The sequence below is a fragment of the Phalacrocorax carbo genome, chromosome 1 (genome assembly GCF_963921805.1).
Source record: "Phalacrocorax carbo chromosome 1, bPhaCar2.1, whole genome shotgun sequence".
Taxonomy (NCBI): domain Eukaryota; kingdom Metazoa; phylum Chordata; class Aves; order Suliformes; family Phalacrocoracidae; genus Phalacrocorax; species Phalacrocorax carbo.
Window position 1 is genome coordinate 55,343,967 of NC_087513.1, and position 25,471 is coordinate 55,369,437.

Here is a 25,471-nt window from a genome sequence, read left to right on the forward strand (position 1 = left end):
TGGCTAATCTGAGCTAAACCTTCCCTGGAGGAGTGCAGCTGCTGCACCAGCCTTGCAGAGCCACACAAAGCCACTTGCTCCTCTCCCCATCTGTCAGGGCTCTCAGCAAGGTACCAGAGACATCCCTGGGCTCTGGGCCACAGCTGTGTGCTGCCCCCTTTGTCAAGGCCCCTTCCTTCTGAGGACCTGTCCAAGGCTGAATAGGAGGAAAAATGCTGTAAACCAAAGTTCGCTTTGGAGCAAAGCTTGCTCCTACAAACTCTGGAGGGATAAAACATCCAATAGAGAGTGATTTTGACTATGTGTAGTTTACAGGCTCACCTACCTTCTTTGCTCTTTCCCAGCACAGCTATTCCCCACCAGACTCCACAGCCCAGCGCCCCGTGTGAGCAGGCACCCTTGAAATCGCAGCAAAGTGCTTTCTTGTGGACTGTGCAAACATCTCACAAGAAGGGTGAAAGGAGGAAGCTGCCTAGAGAGAAGTGAAGACCTCTCAGACATCAGGGGTTTTTTGAGTCAGACGCTGCTCAGCTGTTGTGTTGCAGATGTCTTAGCTGAAAAAAAGCTTTCGTTGAAATCAAAGGCTCTTCATGAGTATAGGCAGCAGGATCCTCCCACAAAGAGAGGGTTTTCTTCTTCAAAGGGCTCTCCTTAGATTTCCCTACAATAGATTTCTTAAAGCTTGCCTGCATTGCAAAGCTGATTCAGAGCCAGCATTGTGTGGATCTGAAACATCACAGCTGTTAGCGATGAATTTGCTGTCTGGTTGTTCTCACTTCTGGAATATGAGTGCCTTCCTCCAAAGTGATCTGGTGGAGGAGTTGGCTGTGGAGGGAAGTTTTGTGCAGTCAGGAGGACAGCGGAGCTGTTCCTCTGTACTGACTGCTGGTGCGGGTACTTGTTTTCCATGTTGAAAGCAAAACAGATGATTCCACACTTGACCATTCACATAAAGAGGGAGTTTGATGGTGCTACTCTGCCCTGAACCCACACCCTGTGGCAGTGCTCAGTAGCTTCCCCATGTGAACAAAGCACTCAATTAAGATAAAGTAAGACGCCCTTATGCCAAAACCTGGATGGACCATGCAGTGAGGTAATCAGGAATAGCTGCTCCAGAACAACTGTGTAAACAAATCCTTGCAAAATTATGGTAAAAATCTCACTGTGCCATTTTTAAGCTTGTCCATCGCTCCAGAGTCAATTGAACCCTTCACTGAATTTCACCACATTCACCTCAAATGTCCTCGATCTGCATCAGTCACAGCACATTTTTTTCCATATTCCAATATGGGGCTTCAGTCACTGGGGAAGGTGATGAAGTTTGCTTTATATGCATATGATGTTTTATGGTCATCAGGAGACAAAGCTCTATGCGTTAAAGAGCTTATGGTCTCATCTTTGGACATCCACTGGTACATGTAACACCATTGCAATAGTACAGAGAAATGAACCCTGGTGTTGGGAGGAGTCTGACTGAAAAGCAGAAGAGCCTGCATCTGCCAGGAACAGCTTGCCAAAAGCAGAGTGTGTCCATCCCGCCTGTCCCTTCACAAACAGGAGGGGATCAAGAAGCTGCCCAGCTGTGGGAATACCTGACAAATACCCATCTCTTATGCCTTTTGGATCTTCATATCTGGTTGCTTTCTTACAGCCTTTGACCTCCATCATGGCATCTAATCTAAAAGTCATCTTCCTGTTTCTTTGGTTGCTTCAATGTGGAGGTAAAAAAGCATTTTTTAAATTCCTTTTGTTTACTCTCACATTTGTTCATATTAGAGCATTTTCAGCTGCTATCTTTTGCTAATTTCCAGAGATCTCCTCTAGGAATTTGCACGCTGCTGCTATTTCTGTCTTTTAAGCATTTCAAAGATGAGAGAGAATGCTCAAGAAAGGAGGAACATGGGAGAAGGGTTAGATAACCTAAATAAAATGGTTTGGCTTTTTCCCTGGCATGTTCTTCTCAAGCTAGTGGCTCCTGGGATATGGTGAAAAGATGGATCTCTCCTCTGTTTTGCTACAGCAGTGCTTAGCCATGTCTTATATAGAAACTATATTCATGTGTGTTCTGCTGGCTAGAGATGAGAAGGGTGATGAATGATGAATGATTTTAGAAAATAAGGCCCAGAAGAGACCACTCGGGTTATCATTCCCACAGCGTCTGCAGGATTTTCTGTTACCGTCTTTCCATAATATTGTATCTACTGTTCGCAGGACTGTGCTCTCACAATGAATGAGCTTGTCCCTTAGGACTGTACTGTATCTCCGTTGCTTTTATGGCTAAGAACCTTTCGCTAGTGATGTAACATAAGCTCTTCCTTACTCTCGGGCTATTGTCCCTGGCTATGTCATCCGTAGAGGATTTTCCTTAACGAGTGTTACTTCCCAACCGTCCTTTCTGGACAGTGGCCGTGCCCTCCCTCCATTATTGCCCCCCACAATGCTTCCTCAGTGCTCGGCATTCAGCAGCGCTAAGTCTGAGTTGCCTTTTCCGATGCCGAGTCCCGCTGTGCAGAGGTGATGCTGCTGTTGCAATGCAGTGTTAGCACACGATGACAGGAAAGCAAGCCTGGCTGTGCTCTGGGACAGCTTTAATGCCTTGTTATGAGCCTGTTCATAGATGCAGAACCCTGGGGAATCCCATCAAAAGCATGAATGGAAAAGCCTGCCCATCCCCTGCTTTCTCTCTCTACCTTTTTTCCCCGTTTTTGTTTTCATGTTTCTGAAGGATTCCTTCATTTTGTAACAAGACTTGTGTGTAAGTTTCCGGTTCCCCTTTTTAAAGACAACAATGGTTTGCACGGGTCTCCTCTTAAATTGCTTTACGTCTGGTGTTATGTCAGCTGCCAAACAAATAGGCCCAGAAACTGCCTGATGTTAAACCCAGATTTGTCTGGGAAGCCAAAGAGGTCCTGTACCCGAGGCTCTTACTAGCCTATGGCTTACTCTTAGCTTTTTAATTTTTTTATTAAACAAAACAGGGAGTGAACTGTGGTGTGGTTCCCCGTCTGTGCTTGTTAATCCTCTTTTGTAACTCCCAACATCACTGCCTGCTGAACTGCAGTGATAGATCACTTTCAACAGCCCTGTCTGTGTAAGGAGGAAGCACATGAAGGGCATGATCTCCCATCTCTCTGCCTAAGATAGTCACATATAGATGCTTAAGATCTGCAGTCTTCTGCAGATAGTTCCCATATCTAGCATCGAGTCTTGTGCTTTGCTGCCCATTTGAGGCAGCAAAAGTTCAGAGTGATTAAGCTGTGCCTTATTTCTCATGGCCCCGGAGCTGGCCCCTGTGCAGAATATGCAATTTCCTCCCTCACTTGTGCTTCAGAAATACGCAGTTCCACCGATAACACCTGCTTGTGTACAGCACCTTCACTGGCACAGAGTCATCGCATAGGCACATGCAGATGCCCAAGCAGAGGTTTGTAACTCAGGACTTTCAGGAGATGTCCAAGTAGCGTTTGTCTTGGAAAATTGCTTTCTATTCATCCGCTGTAAACATAGTCTCACACCGCTGCAAAATCTGTTCACTTCCTGCGTCATTTCCTGTCTTTCTGCATGCTGGCATTGTACAGAGGAGCTCACGAGGGAAAAGGGGAAGCCTGTGAATACAACAGGCTATCATACATCACACAGCAATTACCTAAGAGATGTGGCAGATCACACAGGGCACATGCTCTGAATCACTCAGTTTCTGGGAAGGGCCAACACTGTGTGCTACGGGTACGCTTCCCGACATATGGTTATTTTCACCATATGATCCTGTCTTTGGGGCAGCAGTCCTCTCCTGACTTAAAGTGATATTAGGTAACTGCTAACACTTATTACCCTTACAGGGGAAAATGTCGATGTACAGCAGAAGCCTCCAATCCAGGTTGCACTGCTCAAGGAAGGAATATCAATCCCCTGTACAATCATCTTCCCTTACATGCCGAAATACACCAAATTTTCAATCTTCTATTACTGGATTAATTTACTGGACCAGAAAACATCCATCTATAATAGGTCAGAAGATGTAACCATCCCTTCTGGAAAAGAGAATAAGACTGCTACCTTATCTTACGACCACATCATCGTGCCACTTGTAAACACCTTTTCTACTGGCACATACTACTGCAAGGTCAAATGGAATGGCTTCGAGAAAATGGGAATGGGAGTGTTTGTCCTTGCTAGAGGTAAGTGAACAACCAGAAAGGAAGGGCAGGCAGTTAAAAATCAGCTGGATCTGGCTAGGAAAATATGATCTTTGCTCTTCTTTTCCTCTACCAAAACACGCTATAAAGTCAGGTGGGAATAATACTTTATGCCCAATACTTCATGCCATCAGAGTTGCATGCGCTTTACACAGGTGACCTGTGCTACTGTTCCCAGCGCACAAATGGGGACACAAAGAGGCAGTAATTTATATCTGCCCTGCCACAGTCTCCTGGGAACAGCAGGCATAAAGTCAGGGTCTAACCAGAGAGCCTGGGGACTGGGTCAGAGGGTGCTTTTAGGTGTCAGTGCCCAGGACACAGTGCGGTTTGGCCTTTAGCAGTATGACAGAGATGGTTGAACACAAGGTCAGTAGTTAGGGTGCTCATCGTAATCATATGTACAGGTTAGTTGCTCACCGTGAGGGGCTCACGAACAGGTTAGGGGCTCACAGTAATCCCTCCTCCTTTTCCATGTGGTACAAGGGGTTGGTTGTTCTGTTAATGTACAGATTAGAAAGCAAGGGAGAGCTTCAGGTCATGATAAGAGGAATGATATAGAAAAGTGATGAGGACATGCATGCTGCTGGCTGGCTGGATTTGCATTACTGAATGCTGGATACGAAAAACTTCTTAGAAAGCGTAAATGTGAAGAGCCATGACAGAAGAGCTTTGCTACACCGGTCAGAGGATGCCTACGGGACCCACCCTGCCAGTTTGTGTGGCCTGATTGCTTTCCACCATCTGTCTTTGTGCTCTTATTACTAAAGACCTTTGTCAGCCTCTACCTACCACCTTTCTTGGCTCTTATAGTTATGTCACCTCTCTTTAATCTACATGAACTGCAGCTGCTTATATCCTCTCTCTTTTGCATGATTCTTCAGCTGTACCCTGCTCTCTGTTCAGTCAGACCAGGTTTTGAAGGGTGTGTGCATCTGTGCCACCATATTCTGCACTGCTTCTGTATTTTAGCTCTCTCATGGCTCTTTACAGTGTTAAAAATGCAGCAGGATTGCAACTTCCACTCACACTGTGAATCTTTTGCCTTCTTTCTTACAGGTACAGGGTATGTAGAGCCCTCTCATGGGCAGGAAGTCCTTATTACCTTTACCACTCTTCTTGCTGCATTGAGCATCACTGCAACAGCTCTGCTTCTGTGGAAAAGAAAGGCAAGTTATAACCAAATAAAAAGCAATACCTGATATGGCCCATTCTAGGAATTTATTTCACTTGCTTCTAGCTTGGCTGGATTGGAAGTCCCCATGCTGAAATTTTCCATGCTGGGTGTCTGCCTCAGGTTTATTTTCTTTTTTTAAGTTCAGTCTTTCTGAGAAAAAAAGATTACAGGAAAGACAAAACAAGTAATTGATTTGCCCATTAAAGAAGTTCTGGTAATCATTTTGACTCTGGCATGCTCTGCTTATAGCAAGGATCTGACACAGGGCAAGAGGTCACACTAGCAGTGTGCTGGCCCTGAGAATACTCAAGGAGATGTAGCCTTGTGATGGGTCTTTGGCAAATTGCAGTTGTGCATGCTCAGTTGTGGCTCTTGTCAATTCAGAAGCTCGGTTGTCTAAATAAGCCCCTGTGAGGCTGCCTTTCTACACACTGCCTGTCAGACAGGTAGCATCCTGTACACCCAAGCAAGTCTGTTGCAGCCCTGGTGGCAGGAGGAGGGCAGGACTTTCCCTGTTTCTAATCCTCTTTCAAGATGGAGGCTACTCAACTGCATTCCTGAGCCATGGCTTGGCACCATAGAAGAAAACAATCTGCAGTGTGGAGGGAATGGGGTCCAGGCTGGAAGGAGCCTCAGGAGGGAAACTGGGACTGGAATCTGGAGCGAGGAAGCAATGGAGCTTGTAGGAGGGTGTTAAGACTGGACTGACAGTGCCCCTCAGGTGAGCAGATCAGTGGCACAGCTTGGGACCAGCTGGGTAAGGAAGTGGAAGCTGGGATGGGTAGCTGAGGGCAAAGGGTAAACTAGGAGTGGGGAAGAAAGGATGTAGATAGCAGGAGAAGAAAAGCCAAAGGTAGGGCTGAAAGATCTGGATGAGACAGGGGCCCTGTGGAAAAAACTCTGGAGTCATGATACTGGAATCCCTGTTGTTTTGGGAAAACCTACTGCTGCCAATACTGCCACCCTCAGTTGTCCAAAACAGCATCCTCAGCATTCTTCCAGAGATCTCAAGGCTGGCTTAAAAAAAACTGATGTCTTTCAGAATGTAATTTAGGGATGGTTGTCTTCCAACCATGGAGTATCCCCCATATTTACTCTTTCAACCTGCTCTCTGCCACCATGACAGCAGGCTCCCTGCATGCATTGTTATGTGGAAGCTGTGCTGCTGGTACAGTCCTGTGACTCCAAGGAGCATCAGGCTTCAGCACACATAGAGATGATGAGGTTGAAAGAGAATGGCAGCAGTTGGCAGACCTGCTAGTTTTGTGAGACTTACCTTGCAGGCAGTCTGATGGAGGGGGAAGGAGTGTAAGTGGCAGAGTGACTAGGCTGGAGACAGGCCCCATCTCTGCTTGCCTAGACAGTGTCTCCATGGGGATGAGGAAGCAGGCATTGTCATGACCTGCCAATTGGCATCTCTAGATTTTGGGGTGGGCTGGCAAGTCTCAGACCTACAGGCTCTCCTTGGGGCCTGAAGAGATTGTGCAGTCATTACATTTGCCCTCCTGCAGCACACAGCCCATATTTCTCACCACAGCTTGCTCAGACCTGCTGGTTTAAAAATGTTTATCTTTAAGAGAAGCTATTTAGCATCCTCCTTAGTTACTAATGGACTGGAAAGCAGTTCATCGTTTTCATGTGATGTGAATATAATCATCCCACTTCTTTCCGAATTAGAACAGAGATACTTAGCAAAGCCTTCTGCCTCTGCTGCCTCCTCTCTTGCTTGCTGAGCAGGGCCAACCCTTATCTGTGCATGAATGGAGTGTGTTCAAGGAGAACTCATCCAATGCAAAAAACATTTCAGAGGAAGAAACCTTCTTTCTTCAAAGCCATGCTGGACCTGCACATTAGTGTATCACTGACTATATGTCATCATTAATGGTTGTCTGGTGCTCTTCTCTAGACTGCGTATTAGCAAAAGCTTCCCAGCCAAATCCTGACAAAAATCACTCCATTTTGCCTCTCTGAAATTCCCACACACACTTTGAACAGGGCCCTGCTTTACTCCCTGTCCTACAGCGCTGTTGTGTGCTGTTAAATACTTACACCCTCCATCCAGCTAAGTTTCAGTGGTTGTCGTGGTTTAACCCCAGCCAGCAACTAAGCGCCAAGCAGCCACTTGCTTACTCCCCCCTGGTGGGATGGGGGAGAGAATCAAAAGTGTAAAAGTGAGAAAACTCGTGGGTTGAGATAAAGACAGTTTAATAAGTAAAGCAAAAGCCACATGCGCAAGCAAAGCAAAACAAGGAATTCATTCACGCCTTCCCATCGGCAGGCAGGTGTTCAGCCATCTCCAGGACTCCATCACACATAACGGTTACTTGGGAAGACAAACACCATCGCTCCGAACATCCCCCCTTCCTTCTTCTTCCCCCAGCTTTATATTGCTGAGCGTAATGTCATATCATGTGGGATATCCCTTTGATCAGCTGAGGTCAGCTGTCCCGGCTGTGTCCCCTCCCAGCTTCTTGTGCACCCCCAGCCTACAGGCTGGTGTGGTAGTGTGAGAAGCAGAAAAGGCCTTGACTCTGTGTAAGCCCTGCTCAGCAATAACAAAAATATCCCTGTATTATCAACGCTGTTTTCAGCACAAATCAAAAACACAACCCCATACTAGCTACTATAAAGAAGATTAACTCTATCCCAGCCAAAACCAGCACAGTGATGGAAGTGATTTCTATGTACACAGAGAGACCAGTTCGCCTTTCCACTGCTCCAGTGCAAGTCATCAGACTCCTCCATTTTACCCTGTAGTGAGGAAAGGGACTGGCCTGCGTTTGCAGAGAGTGCCAGCATTCTTTGCTGTGGAAGCGCTCAGGGCAGGTGCAAGCAGCTGACTTTGACATACCATTGGTGTTCACTTCATTTTTGGGGAGATGGTGGTTTCTCCAAATATGTCATTTGGTGTCTTGTCCTCAGCAGGTGCTGTGCCCTAGAAGGAACCAGCTAAATATCCTCAGACACAAGGTGGAAACGCAGCCCCCTCCAGCCAGCCCACCACCACCACCACCACCACCTCCTGTCTATGATGTGAGTACCAGAATCGCCCTCTATCCCTTCTGTCCCCGTCATGGTACAACCCTTCCTTTCCCTGCCCTGCCACAGTAGAGACAACACCAATATGATGATGTGAAACATAAGCAATACCTGCATACCAGATTGGTACTGGTGATGTCGCTCCTGTGCTCTGCCCTGCTTAGCTTCTCTCAGGACCGTGCATGCTGCGTGTCTCCATCCTGGTCCCACTCGTGGCATCCCCGGTGCCAAAGCCTTGCACCATGCCCTGCTGGGCAGCACCCTTCCCTCTGCCAGCAGTGTGGTGGCACAGAGTAGCAAGTGCAGGGCCAGAGAGGATTCCTGGTGGTAGAGGTAGAAGGGTCTCCAGAAGTCAAGAAGGAAGAGGGGATCTCAGCCCCAGTTTGTACTGTAGAGTGTCTCAAGGAAATGCCCCCCTCCCCCCCCAGCTGGAGAATGATGGCTGAGGAGAGAGGCAGAAAGAAGTGCTCCCCAAACAACTCCAGCTGTTTACAGCTCCTGCTCTAACACTTTCACTGGTGTCTGTGTCACAGACCACTGCAGTCCTGAGCAGGCTGACTAGCTCTCAGGGGGGAAAAGGGCAAGAAGAGAGTGAAGGGAGTCTCTTTTTTGGACCAATTCCCATTTCATTGCATAGGATCTCCTTCTTCCATTTCTCAAACTGGGTAATGCCGACTGCTCCCACTCCCTGAGCCCAGTAGTGGCAGTGTCATAGGTAATAGGATTGGAATGGCTCTCCTGAAATGCCAGGCGCAGACCTCAGCTACCTCAAGTAACCATGACCCCTAATCCCATTTACAACCCATCCAGCCCCATTTAAAACGGATTCCTCTTTCTCCTTTTACCCCCATGGGAGGGCTGTTCCACTAAAAAGGGAAGGGTTTTTTTTTCCCCATGATCTGTGGGACAAATGAGGAGGAATAAAATAAACTGAGTAGAGAAGGATGTTGGCTGAATATTAGGAAACCTTTCTGACTGTGAGGTCTATAAGGGCTGGAAAAGTCTCTCCAAGGAAAACCTGTAAGCTCTGCTGCATTAATCATTTAAACTAAACAAAATGAAGCTCTGGAGAATCTACTTCAGAGAGGAGCAAAGCTCTGCCAAGGAGGCAGGAGACTGCATAGGGGGCAGATACAAAGAAGACGATGGGCCTGCTTTCTTCTCATTCTCACTTTGCAGGTGAGGGGGACACTGTTTTGTGGCCCTTTCATTTTTGGGGTAGAGGTTTAAAAGAAAGCACTATATATGGTATGCGATATGTTTATTCTGGACAAAAAACAATGCTTTGGGTAAAGGAGGTTGCAGGTTAGAAACCTTTTCATTTGTATCAAGTAATGTCTTTTTAATTCGGGCTTATAAAAATCCAAATGGGTAGTTTCCTGCTGAAGTGGATGATTTCTGCAAGGAGACAAAAAAAAAAATAAAATCCATTTCTCGCTCAGTCGGCCTCGTCATGCATCCTTAGCTCCATCTTAATTACATGTTTCATCATGTTGTTCTGTTCAGGAGGCCCCACTAAGGCTAATCTAGCAAGCCAGCAGAGCCAGCCTTAGGCACAGGCAGTTCGGGAGCTGGCTGGGCCCCTGTGCTTGCAGGAGCCCTGTGGACCTGGCCCAGCCGACCTTCCCCCGAAGCCTGTTCCCTACATGCCAGCTGTGCGGAGTTCTTAGCCAGCCTGGTGTGCAGGGCAGGTGCCTCAGCCTGCTTTGGCAGAGCTGCAAGCAGCCTCAGACCACCTCCTGCGTGCTGGGGGGTACCAGCCCGCCCACTGGAGGTTACTTTACAGTGGAGCAGCTGGTGCCGGGTTATTCGTTCTGACATGAAGCAGCAACTCCTGCCACAGACACCGCGCATGGTGAGAGCAGGGCTGCAAGGTGAGGAGGGGGGAGGCCGCGACGTGTAACGGGGAAGTTAATGGGGAAGAGAGGGCGAGAGCCCTGGGGTGGAGACCCTGTGTTGGATGGGCCCTGAGGACAGGTGAAAGGAGTGGAAAGTCAACAAACATTATTTCCTATGAAAGATGACTCTGTTGCCCTGCTGCTAAATTTTGTTGGAACTACGCATGGTGTAAACCCAGCCCTGCAAACTGCATTTGAAATTAGGTGTGTTGTGAAAACCCGCTGGTGTTAAATCGGGTGTTGAACACAGTGCTTAATTCACGAGGAGGGCAGAAATCTATGGTCAGTATTGAGGTAAGCTAAGGCAAGAAAATGGGAAGGACAAGCGAGAAGCAACTTCAAGTGATGAGATAAAGGAGGTCAGAGTTTAGGGGATGGGACAGAAGGCCAGCATGTGCCAGATGTGCTATCTGTGGGTGAAAGCAAGAGGTCAGAGACTGGAAAAAGGTTGTGTCAGAGACTGGAAAAAGGTTGTGTCAGAGAACCACAGTGTCCTTGCAGGCCTGTAGCTGGGAGCAGGAGCAATAGGAGGCAGCACTGGACGTAAAAGTAAGGGCTTGGAACTGGCTGATGCAGCTCATTAAATGCTCTGTGTTATCCTACATGGCAGCAAGGCTCACCCCAGCATGGGGTCCTTGCGCACCTTCTGCAAAGCCATCCTGCTGAACACCCACAGGAGCAAAATGCCTTCCCCACTGGCTCTTCCAGGTGCCACTGTTTACCTTGTGGTCCCTGGGGGTGGATGTACTCAGTGAAAATCAGCAGGTAGCAAAAAGCCCTGGTGATAAGGGGGCAGCCGGGCACCCGCTTTGTTCTCATTACCACTGCCAGGTGTTCCTTGACATCTTTGTTCTCCTGCAGCCCCAGAGCAGCTCTACCTCACTGCACTGCCCAGACCCAAACCTGTATTTTCCTCTGTCTTCCAGCTTAGCTGCCTAGTTAACGAACAGCTTGGAAATAACAATCCAAAGGACTCGCTTGATCCACTTTACACTTCAAACAAGCTTTTCTGAGCAGCAAACAGAACTCCTGCGGCACAGGGGGGTTCCAGAGCACAGGCGCTTTTCCTAGTGTGAGGCAAACAAGGAAGCTGCTTGGAGACAGAAAGGCATCTGCCAGCAGGGAGGAGAGAGGCCTGTGTGCCTCTCCTGTGAAAGTAGCAGGTGGTCAGTGACCAAGTAAAAGTAATTAATTTACAAATGGCAGTTTGAGACACCAGCTTTCCAACTGGCCGGCAAAGGACCAACATTGTCAACAGCCTCCATGGGAAGAGGGCTTGTGGAGGGAGGGAATCTTTTTTGGAGGATAAACATCAAAAGCATCCATCCTTCTCGCCTGTGAGTGGCTTCAGACTACAGCAGTGAAAGAGGTTGCCTGTCCTGGCAAGGGGACATGGAGCCAGGCTGCTGGGAGCGCAGCACGTGGGATGAGGTCCTCACTGCGAGCATTACAAAGAGAATTGAAAATAAGGATGGGGAAATGGGATTTTCTGTGTGCACATGTGCACATGCAAATAGTTGAGAATGTCTGTGTAGGCAAGTGGGCTGTTGGGAGTGGGAAGCAGACAGGTGAAATAATTTGACTGTTCCCAGAGGAGGAGTGAATGGGAGAGCCATGAATTGCTCCATTCACTGCGGCCCCCTCATATCTGAGTGCCTGTTTGTTCCAAGCCCTGCTCCCAAATGCTGCTCCTCTATCCTGCTCAAACAACTGTCCTGCTGGCCATGATCCCAAAAGATGCTGAGCGTTTGCAACTCCAGATGAAATGATGGGGGTTCAGGTGATTGGCAGCCCCAGAATCAAGCCTCCACGTTTTGCTCGTCCTTCTCGCTGTGTTGCAGGGCGCCTCGCTCCCTTTGCAGTCTCTCCACTAATACCATCTGCCCCTCTTGCGGCCGGAGCTCCTCCCATCTTCCTGTTGCCAGAGAAACAGCCACCTTGGCAACCTGCTGTCATCCTTGAAACACACATGGAAAAGTCCTCCTGATTGTTATGTTTGATCCTTCAGGCAGATCTGGAACATCACTCAAACTGACACGCATCTCCTGTGACACGATTACCTGGGGGACCAGCGGGTGCATACGCATGTAGACTGTGTGTATGTGTTTCTCTGTGTGGGACCATGGATATGTTTGAGGGCGTGGGATTGTATTGATTTTTAAATTATTATTCTTTGCTCACTCTAAGAAGAAAAGAGAGTTCTGGCTTGGAAAAAAACACAGAAAATAAATAGAAATCATGCCCGATGTAGGGTTTCCCATTTTCGACAGTCCCTGTGCTTCAGGATCTCAGGTCACCTTTCTTCTCGCCCTTTTGTGCCCAGAATAAGCATGAGCAAGAGCCTGTGGGTGTCAGGCACCTAAACAGTTTTGGGCAATGCACAGCACTGCCAGTTACCTGTGGTCCCCATGGTGCACAGTATCCTTTCATGTGGCAGAGGGGCATATGGCAGAGGGGTCTTTATTCTGCATTCTGGGATAATTTGGAGTGGAGGGAGGCAGGGGCATTGCTATTGTTCTCCACTGCCTTACACAGGGTAGGTAATATCAAAGTCTGTCTCTGTGAGCCTGAAAAAGGAAGGTGATGCAGCTGCACCATGAAGATTTCAGGGGAAAAGGATTTTCTTTTTGCCCAAATTCAGGTCAGGAACTTCAAAATTTTGGAGATGGCAGGGGTTTCTAAAAAATAGCACTCATGAGATGGGCAACAACCCAGAGGGCAATTAGTTGCTTTAAACCTAAGTAATTTGTTTGACTCCTACTCTCTTCTCTTTTCCCTGTGCAGTGCCTGGATTTGCAGCAAGTTGATGTCTATTCTGTCCTCGAGAACAACACAAACAACCCATCACCCAGAAAGAGTTCTCCAGGGAAGGTAAGGGCTGGGGCCCTGTTCTTGGAGAGTTCCCTTATGCACTGGGCATATGAGGAAGGAAAACCCACAGAGTTGCCATGGCCACAGCAGGCCATAAGTGTGTCTCCAGTCCCACCAAAAGGGGGAAACGGGATGTGGCACCCACTTTTAAGCTAGGCTGCACATGTAGCCTGTCTTCCCTCTTCCGGCAGAACCCTTGCTCCTGCAGCTCTGCCAGTTCTGGCAGTCCCAGTTTCACACAGATGCTTTGCTGTATGACGTACGCTGAAAGGCATTGAGGGGTTTGGCATTGCTGCTCCCTCTGAATGGGATGGACGTTCACAGAGAGTTTGCCAGATGCTAGTCCCAATATTGCCCTTTCCAGATTATTTAGGCAGCTGAGAAGTCCTCTGGGTTAGAGGAGTCTGTGCACCAGGGCAGACCCTGGACACAGCTTTGCTTTTACTGGCATTAAGCACCTGAGAGCCGTTTCATGGTAGCAGAAGCTAAGGTGGTCTGGACAGAGGCTGTCCCTATCAGCTCTGGGGCTCAGTAAAAGGAAGTGTGGGTACATTTTGGGCTTGGATTTTCTTGCTGAGGTGGAGTTACGAGTTAGAGTAAAGGAACTAAATCTACTTATAGTGAAAGTAGCTGCAACTCAGAATATGCAGGTGCAGATCAGTTGTGGGGGGCCACATGAAGCAGACCAGGGGCCCACACAGTCCTCTACCTTGCCTTTGGCAGGCATCAGCTGTTTCATTGGGAAAAAACTTGCATTAGGCACCCCAGGGAACATTTCCTTCCTGTCCTCAGAACTTTGTTGTTCTTTTCTCCTCCAGTCCTCTTATCTGCTTAAAAAATATTTTCATTTTTCTAATGTTTGAAAATGTTCCTGAAAAATGTCTCCTTCTTCCTCCCACTGATGTCCTGTTGGGGAGAGCTCCCCAGGTTGCCAATACAGTGTGGAGCATGGCACCAGCTTTGGTTGGCACAATCCATCTGTTTCATGAAGGACAGTATTTTCCACTGTCTGAGGCATTTTCACAACTCCCTCCTTTTAAGAAAAGGTGGTCTAAAATCGAGCGGCCTCTTCTGTTGGAGCTACTTGCCGTGTGGTCTGGTTCCAATGCCACTGGCCTCCTGCAGTTACTGCTGTGGAACTACAGTAGTTGGTGGTAGCAAAGGCAGCCGCAGGTTTCTGGTTATTGCAGGGAAGCATGGGTTGTTTTATATAGGCTGTCTTATACCCCAGTGCATCATATGCACTGGAAAAGAGAGCATCCCTGGTTTTGTGTTCTTGCTGCATTTTGAATTAATTGGATATGGAGAACAGTAGGTCCCGATCCCTCTTCCCTGTTCTATTTATTCTTCTGTGTACCTTTATCAGCTGTCTCCTTCAAAGTGATTCAGTCTGGATGATGAGTTGCAGCGTGGGGGATTTTTTTTCCCTACTGTGAAGCTGTCTGGGCTGTGCTGAACTGCTTGTGTGTGGCCCATACCGCTCAACCGCTGCTTTCGGGGGCCGCAGGTCTGTAAAGCAGAGCAGGAGCAAAGCAATAAAGCAGGAGCAAATGAGCATCTGTGTGTGAGTGGGTCTGGTGCTGGTAGTCTCCATCAGGGGGGGAAAGGTCAAAGCAGAGATGGGAGAAACAAAGGGGAAGAAAGCAAAGAGAGGGGATGGGATGAGTTCTCACAACAAGAGCAGTCACTACCAAGTGTCCTCAGTTCTTGTGCTGGTCAGAAGGAAGGGAAGTGTGAGCGGCAGGGCACCATGATCTCTGCACAGGAGAATTCGACTGCACTTTCCACTTCCTTTGCAAGAACCTTGATCAGCTTCCCTCTCAGTCATCCTGGGTTGTGACCACCTGGGACTCTCTTCCTCCAGCTAGCTGTGCCAGAATATAACAGGGTGTTTTCCCTAAGGGCGAGACTTCTGGGTTTGGCCTGTGAGTGGGAGCTGGTATTGCTGAATGGTGGCTGACTCTGCTGTGGAGGGTCCAGGACAGCTTTTGCTGCTGGATGCTGTGCATAGAGGGGGAGCTGTAAAAGGAAGCAATGCAGAGAGCCCCTGAAACAAGAGCATTTGCATGCTGTCATGCTGGATTGTCAGCCAGCTTGGGTAGCAAGGGGTTAATCCCGGATGCTTTGGAGGTGCCTGCATTCAGCACTTTTGTAAAATGTTTTCCTTTGGTGGTGGCAACAGAGAAAATGCTAGTGTAGGTAGGGCTTCATTCACCCAGTGGCATTTCAGCTACTTGCTGTGTAACCTTGCTTACAGCAGGCCTGTGCCACACAGCGCTTAAAATATCAGTCTGTCAGCACCTTGTCTACACAAGGAACAGTTGTGAGGAATAGACTCAACTGTTGAAGAAACAGGATTGAGGAGGTCAGGGAATTCCTCCTTCACAGAATCCAAAGTGATTTATTTTTTTACCAAGTCCAATTTTCCCTCCCCTCCCTGTCTGACAGCTTTTTGGGGGAAGAGTGACAAGTAAAGGAGGCATCTTTATCCCTTGGGCTGGATTAGTCACGTTCGTCTCTGGCGGAGCAACATTTCTCACTGTAGTGGCTTCTGTTTCAGCAGATCACTTATAGCCATTTCTAACAGAACAAATGTCAGTGTCTGCTTATTAAGAATTAATTAATCTTCTTTTGAATAATTTTCCTCCATTTCTTTTTTCTCCTTTTCATCATTCCGCAGACACCTAAGAAGCAAGCAACTCTAGCAGAATCCTCTGATACATTGTATGAGAACATCTAACAGGGAAAATCTGACCCTGTGTGGACCAGACATCTTTCTGTACGGCAGAACTACTCTCTTACATCCCCAGTTCTCTGCAGAGATCCACAGCGACTTCAGGGCACAGCCACGAGGGACTTGTGAACCCCGGCTCCTTTTGAACTGCCCTTCATTAACAACAGAATGCATCTGTTCAAATCCCACCGGGACTCAGACTGCATTGATGCAGCAAAACTATTTTGCAGCAAAGCTGCTTGATACAAAAGAAAAGCTGCTTTTGTCAAGCACTCACATATATCTTAGAAAGGGTGCAGACTGGATCTGTGCAGGTTTCTCCCACCTGGCCTGGCTGAAATGCTTAAATCTCGATCCTCTGTAAATGATAGGACAATCCAGAGACCTCCCTGCTCGCTGGCTTGATCTTCCGATCCTGACCCGCAGCAGTTCATCTGATCCTGTGCTTATGGCTTTCCTGACATGGCCATCAGGCCTTCATGCACAGTTTAACCGAGATCCAAGCATCCACCTGCCCGTTTTTCCTTTCTCAGGAACTCCACAGTGAAACATGCTTTCTCATAATCTGCTAATCCCATCAAGTAGTCACAGATGCCTGCTGTGACCATACTCAGTCGACTCAAATCAGTGCTTCCGAGTAAGTACTTTCCCTTCAGCAGTATCAGCACTATACAGTGAGGACTGGATGCATGGACAGAGATAAAGATGGAGAAAAGGTAAAGAGAAAAAATATCCCTGCCTGGCAACATGTCTCGGTGGTGGTGCCCTTTCCAGAACAACGAAGAGGAACAAAGAGGTGGGAACCCGAGGAAACAACTTTGCTGGGGCTGTGTAAGCCTGGTCTGGGGCCAGGTTCCAGCCCAGAGAAGTTCAAGCTGAGCCCCCCAATTTCCTGTTCTTCTTGGCAATGGGCATTGTTATCACTTGGGATTTTGAGCCCCTGTGGGAGCAAGCACAGTACCTTTGCAACACCAAAACCAATAGGTTTGCCTTTGTTTCAGCTGGCCAATTTTTCCCAATGAGGGTATAAGGCTCCTTTACCACTACCCCCATACAATATTGGGCCAGGTAGACCAGTTCTGAAACTTAGAACGCCTGGAGGGAGGCCCTAGAGGTGAATTTTCTATCCAAGCTCTTCACTCTCCTGTCAGCTGGAACTTGCCTACCATTTGTGCTGATGCATATTCTAGTTCTGATAGGGAACAGGTTACATTAAATATCCATATAACACGATCAAACCAGCGGATCAAAAAGCTGAGGCTGTTTTATCTCAGATTAAAAAACAACAACAAAATAACCACCAAATAAAACCAACCCAAAATAAGAATATGCAGCATAACTTGAGAGGAATCATAGAAACCTCTTTAAAGAAGATAAAATTAAAACCGAGCTCCAGGGTCATAGGACCCTCTCTGGTTGAAGATAATGTTGCTATGCATCAGAGATAGGGGCTATGGAAAATGTGGGCCTCCAGCCTTCCTATGCTATGTTTAAAGAGATAATCCGCTTATTGCTTTGCTCTTTTTATTAGAAGAGATTTCAAACATGCAATTTGGACTTTCTTTACCACAGGAAAATGCTTTTTCTCTTCCCAGTGTTGAGGAATTCATTTCAGAGAGAGCAATGAATAGACAGCATGGCTGATTAGTCCCATTTTCCATTTGTTAAGTGATCACAACAATTATAAATAAATATTTTTGAAATCAACAATTTTAGTGTTTACTAATATGACCGGAAAACATTTGTATTCACAGAAAAATTTACAGAGGATTGTAGAGGTATAACAATTCCTTTCCTTAACAGATTTGAAGAAATGATGAGAAGAATTATAAATATGTTGCAGTGTGGCAATAAAATATTCAGTAGAAACTGGTGGATTAGATGAAAAGTGAAAAGTTTCAAAATAATGCTGCTTAGCTTTTGTGTTTTGCTTTTTAAATTTTATAAATGCTAAAAATACTGGGTGCTACTGGAAATTTCCTGGCAAGGACCCCACTTTGCAGTGAATTGATTTGTCTTGTCTTTCTCTTACATTTTTAAATAGTGTGTTTCTTACATTTATGCCTGAACAATTCTATATATTAAGTAGCTGAAGCTGTTTAAAATGAAACATGAGAGGAAGAATGGTATTTGGAATTTCTAGAACAGTCAGTGCTAAAGTACTGGAAGAATCACACCAGGTTCTGATCAATTAAGTGAAAAAGTTAAAACTTCCAAGAAACGCTGGCAAGCCTGGGGATTTGGGCTGTGCAACAAAGCTTGCCAAAGTTGGTGGAGCCGGTGTTGATTTCAATGGGTTTTGGATTGGCCCTGCAAGGGTAAGGCTGCTGCGTGAGAAAAAGAAAGTTTTTGAAGCTATGTAGCCATGAACTACTCACTTCTCTGTAGCCACAAGCTAATATCACTGGTTTAGCACCGTGTGCCATGTGCAGCAGCATCAGAGTGTGTGAGAGAGAAAGGTATAAAGCAGAAGACTATGAGAGCAGAGATGTTTTTAAATGGTACGGAGTTTTCCAAGGAGGTATGAGGAAATGCCTTCAGGCACAGGTAGGAGAGACTAGGAAATACAAGTTATGTAATATTTGTATAGCTACTTTGTAGCAGAGATTTGTTCAGGGAAAAGGCAGTCATTTGGTCTTTTTGTCTTACCTGGCTCTGTGGCCCATGAGAATAGATGCAGAAAATGAGGATTACTAGCAAGAGGAAAGGAGTTCATTTTTAAGTGTTGAGCAACTGAAAGAAAAAAAAAAACCAAATTAAGGATGGGCTCCCCCAGCTTTGCAAATGTCAAAGGTGATGACTGGCTTGTGTACACTTCACACGTTTTGCTTTAAAATTAATGTTGAGAATGGATTCATCTTGAAAACTGCGTCCCCAAGGGCCTCAGCTCCACTTGCTTCCCCCAGCATGGTGCTGTAATGCACAGAGCATGCTCTCAGGTTACAGTGGTATAATCTTTGATTCGCAAGTGTTGCATTATCCCTTTGTATTGACAGGATTTCAAAGAAGTGGAAACCCATTATCAAAGTAAGCAGTGGTGCGAGGTGGAAATGTGCTGCCTGCCTTCTTCTAAAGGAGGTGCTGTGTTAGCACTAGGATGCTTTGCCCTCTCCACCAGGTGTGAGCCTTTGGTCCTGAGAGATGCAGACTCTCACTGCGTTTTGTCTCAGCTGGCATTGCTGCAAAGGGTGTTGGTGACACTGAAGTCATCTAGTCCCTTTAAAACAACTCCTTCACAATGCTTTACAGCAAATCCTTATCTGAGAAGGCAAAAACCAGGGTGCACTTGAGTGGTTCATTGGTTTGTTGGTTTGATCCTTTTCTGCATAGGTACTGTTCTGTCGTATGAAACATGCCAACTATATTTTGCCTTTATCTGTAGATAAGAAAGACCTCCCTGTGGTGGATAACAACAATGAAATGTATGTCCAAGGTGTTGACAAAGGTGTTCTCCTTTGCCACTTCTGTTTTCTACTCCTTTTTCCTTCTCAGGGGTGTCACTACTGTAAATTGTCTCTAAATACCCAGCTAGGGCTGGTTCTTTATCAAGGAAGGTGCTTGACTGAACAGCACCCAAGTGAAATGGTTGTAACTGCTCTGGTTTGCACCTCTGTCACACCCAGCAGCACTGTAAGGGTGTGTATGTCTGGGCCAAGGGCAGGGGTTTCTTCTTCCTGCTGGCCTGTCTCTTGGAAAGACCAGGCGTTTCCTCAGCCCTTGGCCACATAATACTGTGACCCTGTGAGACAGGGATTTAGGGAAGTCAGTGAGTGAAGCCACCAGATGGTGCCCTAGGTCCTCTCTGCTCCCTTTCCTGTCCTCTGCCTGCCCACAGCCCCCTGCCAGCTCCCCTGGTACCCCCCAGACCACAGACTCCCAGGAGTGGGCACCTACAGCCATGCAGAACATTTCCAGCCATGACTGTCTTCTGCCCCTGGGGCTGGTGCCTCTGGCACCCCTCACAGCTCTGCGCCATGGCCCAGGTGCCACCAGCACCTGTGAAGAGATGGGGACAGGACAGGTTTCCCTCCTTTGCATCCATGAAGTCTGGAGAAACGATTTCATCGGACACTAGTGTCTTGGCACAGGGCTGCCCATGTGAGGGACAGGAGAGTGGCTGCTGATGCCATAATTGGGTCAGACTGGCATCTGAAATGCAAAATTGGCCAGATGTTGGGGGCTGCTTGGAGCTGCCACCACTTTCTTTCACCACTTGGAAACGGCACCTTATCTTGGGTTTGGGAAAATTTACTGTGTCCATGGTAAAAAATCCTTTGCAGCATATGCTGCTCCTCTCTTTGCTGTGCCAGGAAGCTGGTGAAGGCTCAGATACCACTCTTCCTGTGTTTGGTGTTTCTGTGGTGGTCAAGATTTGCTATACACAATGAAGTATCATTATGATTTTATAAATAAAAAAGGAGAAGGTCAGCGAGCACCAGTGACTACCTGATCTCCAAGGGAAGAGGAGAATGTGAACCTTCAACATCTTCTCTTGCTTGATTCTAGGGCAAGCCAGTCTCTGCTTACTGTGAGGTATACAATGTTTTTCTTTGTTAATGACAAAATAGAAATGCAGGTTACTATTAGTAACTAGTATGTTACTAGGTACTTCACTATAAATAACAAGGCCTTTAAGCTGCCAAAACGTGTTACAAGCTGTGGATCTGCAAGGTTCACAGCACCAGTGCTGCAACAACACAGCCACCTGGGGACAAAGCGCAACGGTGCTTTGACAATACCAGGCAGGTTCCCATAAGAAGTGACTCAGGAGGGCAAGTTGTCAGCTCCTGAGGCAAGGACTGTTTAGGCAGGAGGGGAGGGCTCCCATTCTGGGAGGGAATCTTTCTCCCCACCAGCCAATGACCCTCTCCTGGAGCTCCTCTTTTCCTTCACCTTTTTGAAATATGTGCGTTGTGTTGTATTGCTCTGGGCCACGTGAAGATTTGGATATACAGCTGGTAGGGCCAGGCAGGTCAGCCACCCTGCTTTAAGGAGTCAGAATGTAATTATCCAAATGGGAACAGGGTGAACATGGAAAAGCTAACATATGGGCTTCTTCAAAATGATATGTCTTTTAATAACCAGTCAGGGCCTCTGGTTTCTATCCCATCTCAAAGATTTTTCTGCCTACAATTTTATGCAATGATATCTGAGCACTTCCAGGGGAAATAATTGTGCCCAAAATACGTGAACCACAGTGAGCTTCCCTCCCTTGTGAGGGAATTAGCCCTGTGATGCTGCTAATGGTGCTTTTGGCACTGACATGTGCCATTAAAATCAAATATTTCAGAAGTCCTCGCAAGGCTCAGTATGACATTTCAGCTTTAGACATGGAAAAAATGGAGACTCAGAAGGTTAAATGACCTTTCCAAAATTGCAGAGGGTCAGAGGTGAAGTCAGGAACAGAATTCAGGTTCCTACGTTCTTATTTGTATCAGGTTGTCCAGGTAGGAGCCAGTAGCTGCATAAGTAGGAGCTGCTGAGCTCCTTATAGTTTAGGAAAAAAAATGTTTCTTCCTGAGTCACTGGCTCTGGTTTCTGCAGCCCTTTGCTTTTCGTTTTTTATTTCTCGTGCAGGTATTGATCAGGTTCATGTCTGCCTGGCCGAGATCTGTTTGCTGAGGTAGCAGAGCTGCAGGAGAAGTTACCGCTGTCTTCTATGGAGGTATCCACCATTTTGACAACAAGGAAAGCTCATCAGAGCCAAATTACCATGGAAAGCCCAAATATGTATGCTGTAATTCCCCAAATAAATATTTATGGAGGGAATGTGCTGAGTTGCTGCTCATCCACCACATAAAGTCTTCCTGATTGCTGAAGAAGTTCCTGAGCTTGTTGAGAGGGTTTAGACAAGGAAGAGCAAATAGCTGCAGCTGAGTGTCAAAGGTGTTCTCTGCTTGTGTGGAAGGGAGGCAGAGAAGCCCCACTACCATCCCAACAGTTAGATGCTGGAGAAGAAGGAGGTGTGAGGAGAGGTGATAATGCTGATAATTACGTGAATGGAAATGCTTGCCATTCTTCTTAATGTTTAACGGAAACCACAGTTTTGAGGTGATGTAATTCCTGCTTGGCTGGTTGTTTATTCAAGCAGTGCAGCACTGCGCCAGCACATGGGGAAGAGAAAGTAAAACTTCAGCTCGGCTTTTGCTCTCTTGGGATTTCTGTATACTTTCAGACTCACCCAGGTCAAGGTAGGGTGTGAATCTGAAGTACAGCAGCAATTCTGGCATGGCCTTCTGTACAGACCAACCCTTTGGAATGTGCAAAATGCATATGGGGGTTTTGAAGAAAACGGTTTAATAGAAGGAGCTGTAACTCTTCTTCTTCTCCTCCACAAAAGATTTAAAATAATCTTGCTGTCCATAAAAATCAGGTTAGCTATTTTGGGTTCCTGCAGAGCTAAAATGAATGCAGCATCTCTCATTTCCAGTCATGATAAGTCACTAGATATCAATTCTTAATTGCTTGATTAATCTTGAATTTTCAGAGCTGACAGTGCCTACCCTAGCACTTAGACAAGAGCTTCATATAAAAGAAAGGAGAAAACACTTCCCTTTTTTTTTCTTTAAATATAGCCTGCAAGGTTAGAGCATGAAGTTACAGAAAGGTTTGTAACATACGTTGTCCTGAGAAAGATGGGCTGTTAGGCAAGTGCAAATGAAACAATCAGAGGTTCATGATAAACTAGGGGCGTATGATGAATTAATTTTAGTGTATACTTCAGCAACTCATTACAAGACTATCTCAAACCCAAATGTTAGTACGCTTACATGTGCTGTATGCTTGTGCGTGTTGGGCCATGTTTTTCATTCAAATAAATAAGCAGAAAGGTTTCCTTCATGAAGATCATGACACTGCTATGAAGAGAAAGGCCACTCAAGGTCAACAGTTATGGGGGGTTATACCTTTGTGTGCTTTGTGTATGGTCAGACTGATAATTATCACTGCACATGCCTCCCTAAGGGGTGTAGTTAAAAAAACATATAGACTAAATAAGAAAAGACATTCAAAACCCTTGTAGAACATTTATTAAATTCTTTGGCCTATTTTTTTTCTTTTTTTTTACCCCCAGCAATGTGTATGTGGCACATTGATGATGTGCGTGCTGAGGATGAGCAGCAACATGGTATATCAGCCCTTGCTTGGGAGGAACATATTATACTGTCAGGTCTCCTCTTCTGTATGACAGGCAGGCCAGAATACATGATGGCACAGTGTGATGTAAAGGTGTTACAGGTACAAGTTCAAGTTGGTTTCCTATGTTAGAAAAAGGAATTGATCTCATCCCTCTAACTAAGGAATAATAAAGCCTCTGATTTTTTTCATTCCAATTAACTGCTGTATCTGGATGCCACAGACTTCTTGGGAGAGATAAGTGCTGTCCAGGACATCTGCTCCAAAGTCTGTGTAATCCAAGGGAACGTTATGGTGACAATATTAAAACACAGGAGTGCTGTCACCGCTGTTCTTATTAGATGATGAGCCAGTGAACTCTCAAGAAAATCCCAGTGGTAAGGGAAAAATTCTGGAAACACACACACACACACACATCCCCAACCCCTCTGAATACAGCGCTCCTTCCATGGTTACCTGCTGGAACTAAGCATGGTTATGGTGGTCTACAAGTGTCTCCAGCAACAGTGTAGAGAAGGGAAAGTTTCCGTCATGTAATGGGCTGAGAACTATTGCTCTGCAAATGTCCCAGTTAGTGGGCAGCTAAACGGTCCCAAAGGCATATTGTCCTCACCTAATCCCTTCCTGCAGTCAGGGTTTCTTAAGCAGTTTCCTGTGCGCTTTGCTCCACGCACTCTTATGTGAATCAGGTGATGGGTGCTCCTCTGGGATGCCGTCTTGAAGTCTTGTAGATTAATGTTTCCTTTGCTTAATTTAATTTACATTTATACCATTTATACTCCCTCAGACAACCTTAAACAGCCTTTCTCTCTCCCTGGTGCTTCTGCACCCCTGAAGTTCTCATACACAATTCCCGTGATGCTCTTCACAGTTGTTATTTGGCCAACCTACACATGCTGTAATCCCTTCCAGCTTTTTTATCATTTTATGTTCCTTTTTTTTTATTTCCCTCCAAGTTGTTGACATCTATCTAGCACCGAGTTGTCCAGAACTAAACATGTCTTCAAACTGCGGTCTCACCACTATATTAAAAAATGTGACTATTGCCTATATCTCTGAGAAGAGGTCTCTGCCTTTACAACCCCAAATTAAATTAACTGCATGATTTTTTCTGCCATATCACATTGCAAAAACATATTAAATCTGCTGTCTACTGTCTCCCTGAGGTCTTCTGGTATTTCTGCTTTCAGTGCTTGAGCACAGATGATTCCTTTCTTCACCTCAGTTTCTATCTTTCAGTAGCTTGCATGTTGTACCTACTGCCTTTTTAGACACATGGGATCGTTCAGGGTTCCTCTTTGAGGAACAGCAGTGTGATTCCTTACACATAAATAAATTATCTCTGGTTTTTAGCACGAAATAGTCTGTCTCTACCATTTCCCCTCCAAGCTGTCCTATGATAATCTCCCTCAGTGCAATTAAAAGGCATGTTACTCTTTTTGGTTTCCAGATTTTCCTATTTATAACCATATAGAGCGCTGGCCTGTATGTTAGTAATCTGCAACAATCTGTTTGAACGTCACATACCGAGGATCACGGGTTGAAACTCTTTTTCTGGAGAAAGGGAAATGCTGTTCTTTCCTTAGGAAGTTTCTGTCCCAAATGTCAAGAGTACGGATTAGCTTTTCTTTGGTGGGGAATGACGTATTAAGATGTTGCTTTGTGCAGGAGACATCTTTCTACGGGTGGCTCAATGCTCTGAAATTAACTTCCCTGGGAAATAAGGTCTATCACAGAAATTGCTTTCGTCCTCATTTTCTCTGGTATAAATGCAGAGCAATGTGAATAGAGAAAAGGAAAAAAAACCCACCTCACAAAAACAAAATGCTTTGCTCCATGCATCATTTTCTTCCTGGGGAGAGAACAAGGAAAAAAAAAAACACAAACCTTCCATGTGACAGATGTTAGTCAGATCAGGTAAAGCAGTCCAAGCAGGTACTTGGATATTACGTTTATGAAAGCAGTACAAGAATCGATACAGAACAGAATACATTTTATCATATTCTATTTCACAGATAAGAGAATCTGGACGAATTCATTAAAGCAGGCAAGACATTAAAAGTAAAAGTGTTGTTGTAGCTGTGATGGTCTAAAGATCCTAGGGAAGCAAGGTGTGTGGTGAGAGGTACTATCTTTTATTAGATCTACTGATAGAGCTGGAAAAAGCAAACAAGCTTTTGGGCTCAGGGTCTCTTTATCAGATCTGACAGAAAGCAGCAAAATTCAAGCTATCTACAGGTTAGATGCAATTGCACTTAGTTTAATCTAATTATATTAATCAGTTTGACCGCTTCAGAAAAAAAAAGGAGCACCTATGGAGTGGAAAGGGGTGCGAGCAGAAGTGATGGACAGGCTGCTGGTTCTCTGCTGGACCACTAGCAAAAAAGGTTTGTTTGTGCTGGTGACAAAGGGAGAGGTCAGC

General features: G+C 46.1%; 1 protein-coding gene across 1 annotated transcript; it reads left to right on the forward strand.

Moving 5' to 3' along the window:
- The first annotated feature begins 1,513 nt into the window (after positions 1-1,513).
- NFAM1 (NFAT activating protein with ITAM motif 1) lies at positions 1,514-17,903 on the forward strand. Its single transcript, XM_009502469.2, has 6 exons — positions 1,514-1,721; positions 3,840-4,178; positions 5,256-5,365; positions 8,299-8,406; positions 13,095-13,181; positions 15,862-17,903. Exons 1-6 carry the CDS (start codon positions 1,613-1,615, stop codon positions 15,919-15,921), a joined length of 813 nt encoding a protein of 270 aa, XP_009500764.2. The 5' UTR covers positions 1,514-1,612; the 3' UTR covers positions 15,922-17,903.
- Positions 17,904-25,471: the final 7,568 nt, after the last annotated feature.

Bases quoted from the DNA above. Each gene is read 5' to 3' on its own strand.
- NFAM1 (XM_009502469.2), top strand. From the start codon at position 1,613: ATGCCTTTTGGATCTTCATATCTGGTTGCTTTCTTACAGCCTTTGACC. The intron at 5,366-8,298 runs GCAAGTTATAAC...TGTCCTCAGCAG, and splicing joins TGCTTCTGTGGAAAAGAAAG to GTGCTGTGCCCTAGAAGGAA. The intron at 13,182-15,861 runs GTAAGGGCTGGG...ATCATTCCGCAG, and splicing joins GAAAGAGTTCTCCAGGGAAG to ACACCTAAGAAGCAAGCAAC.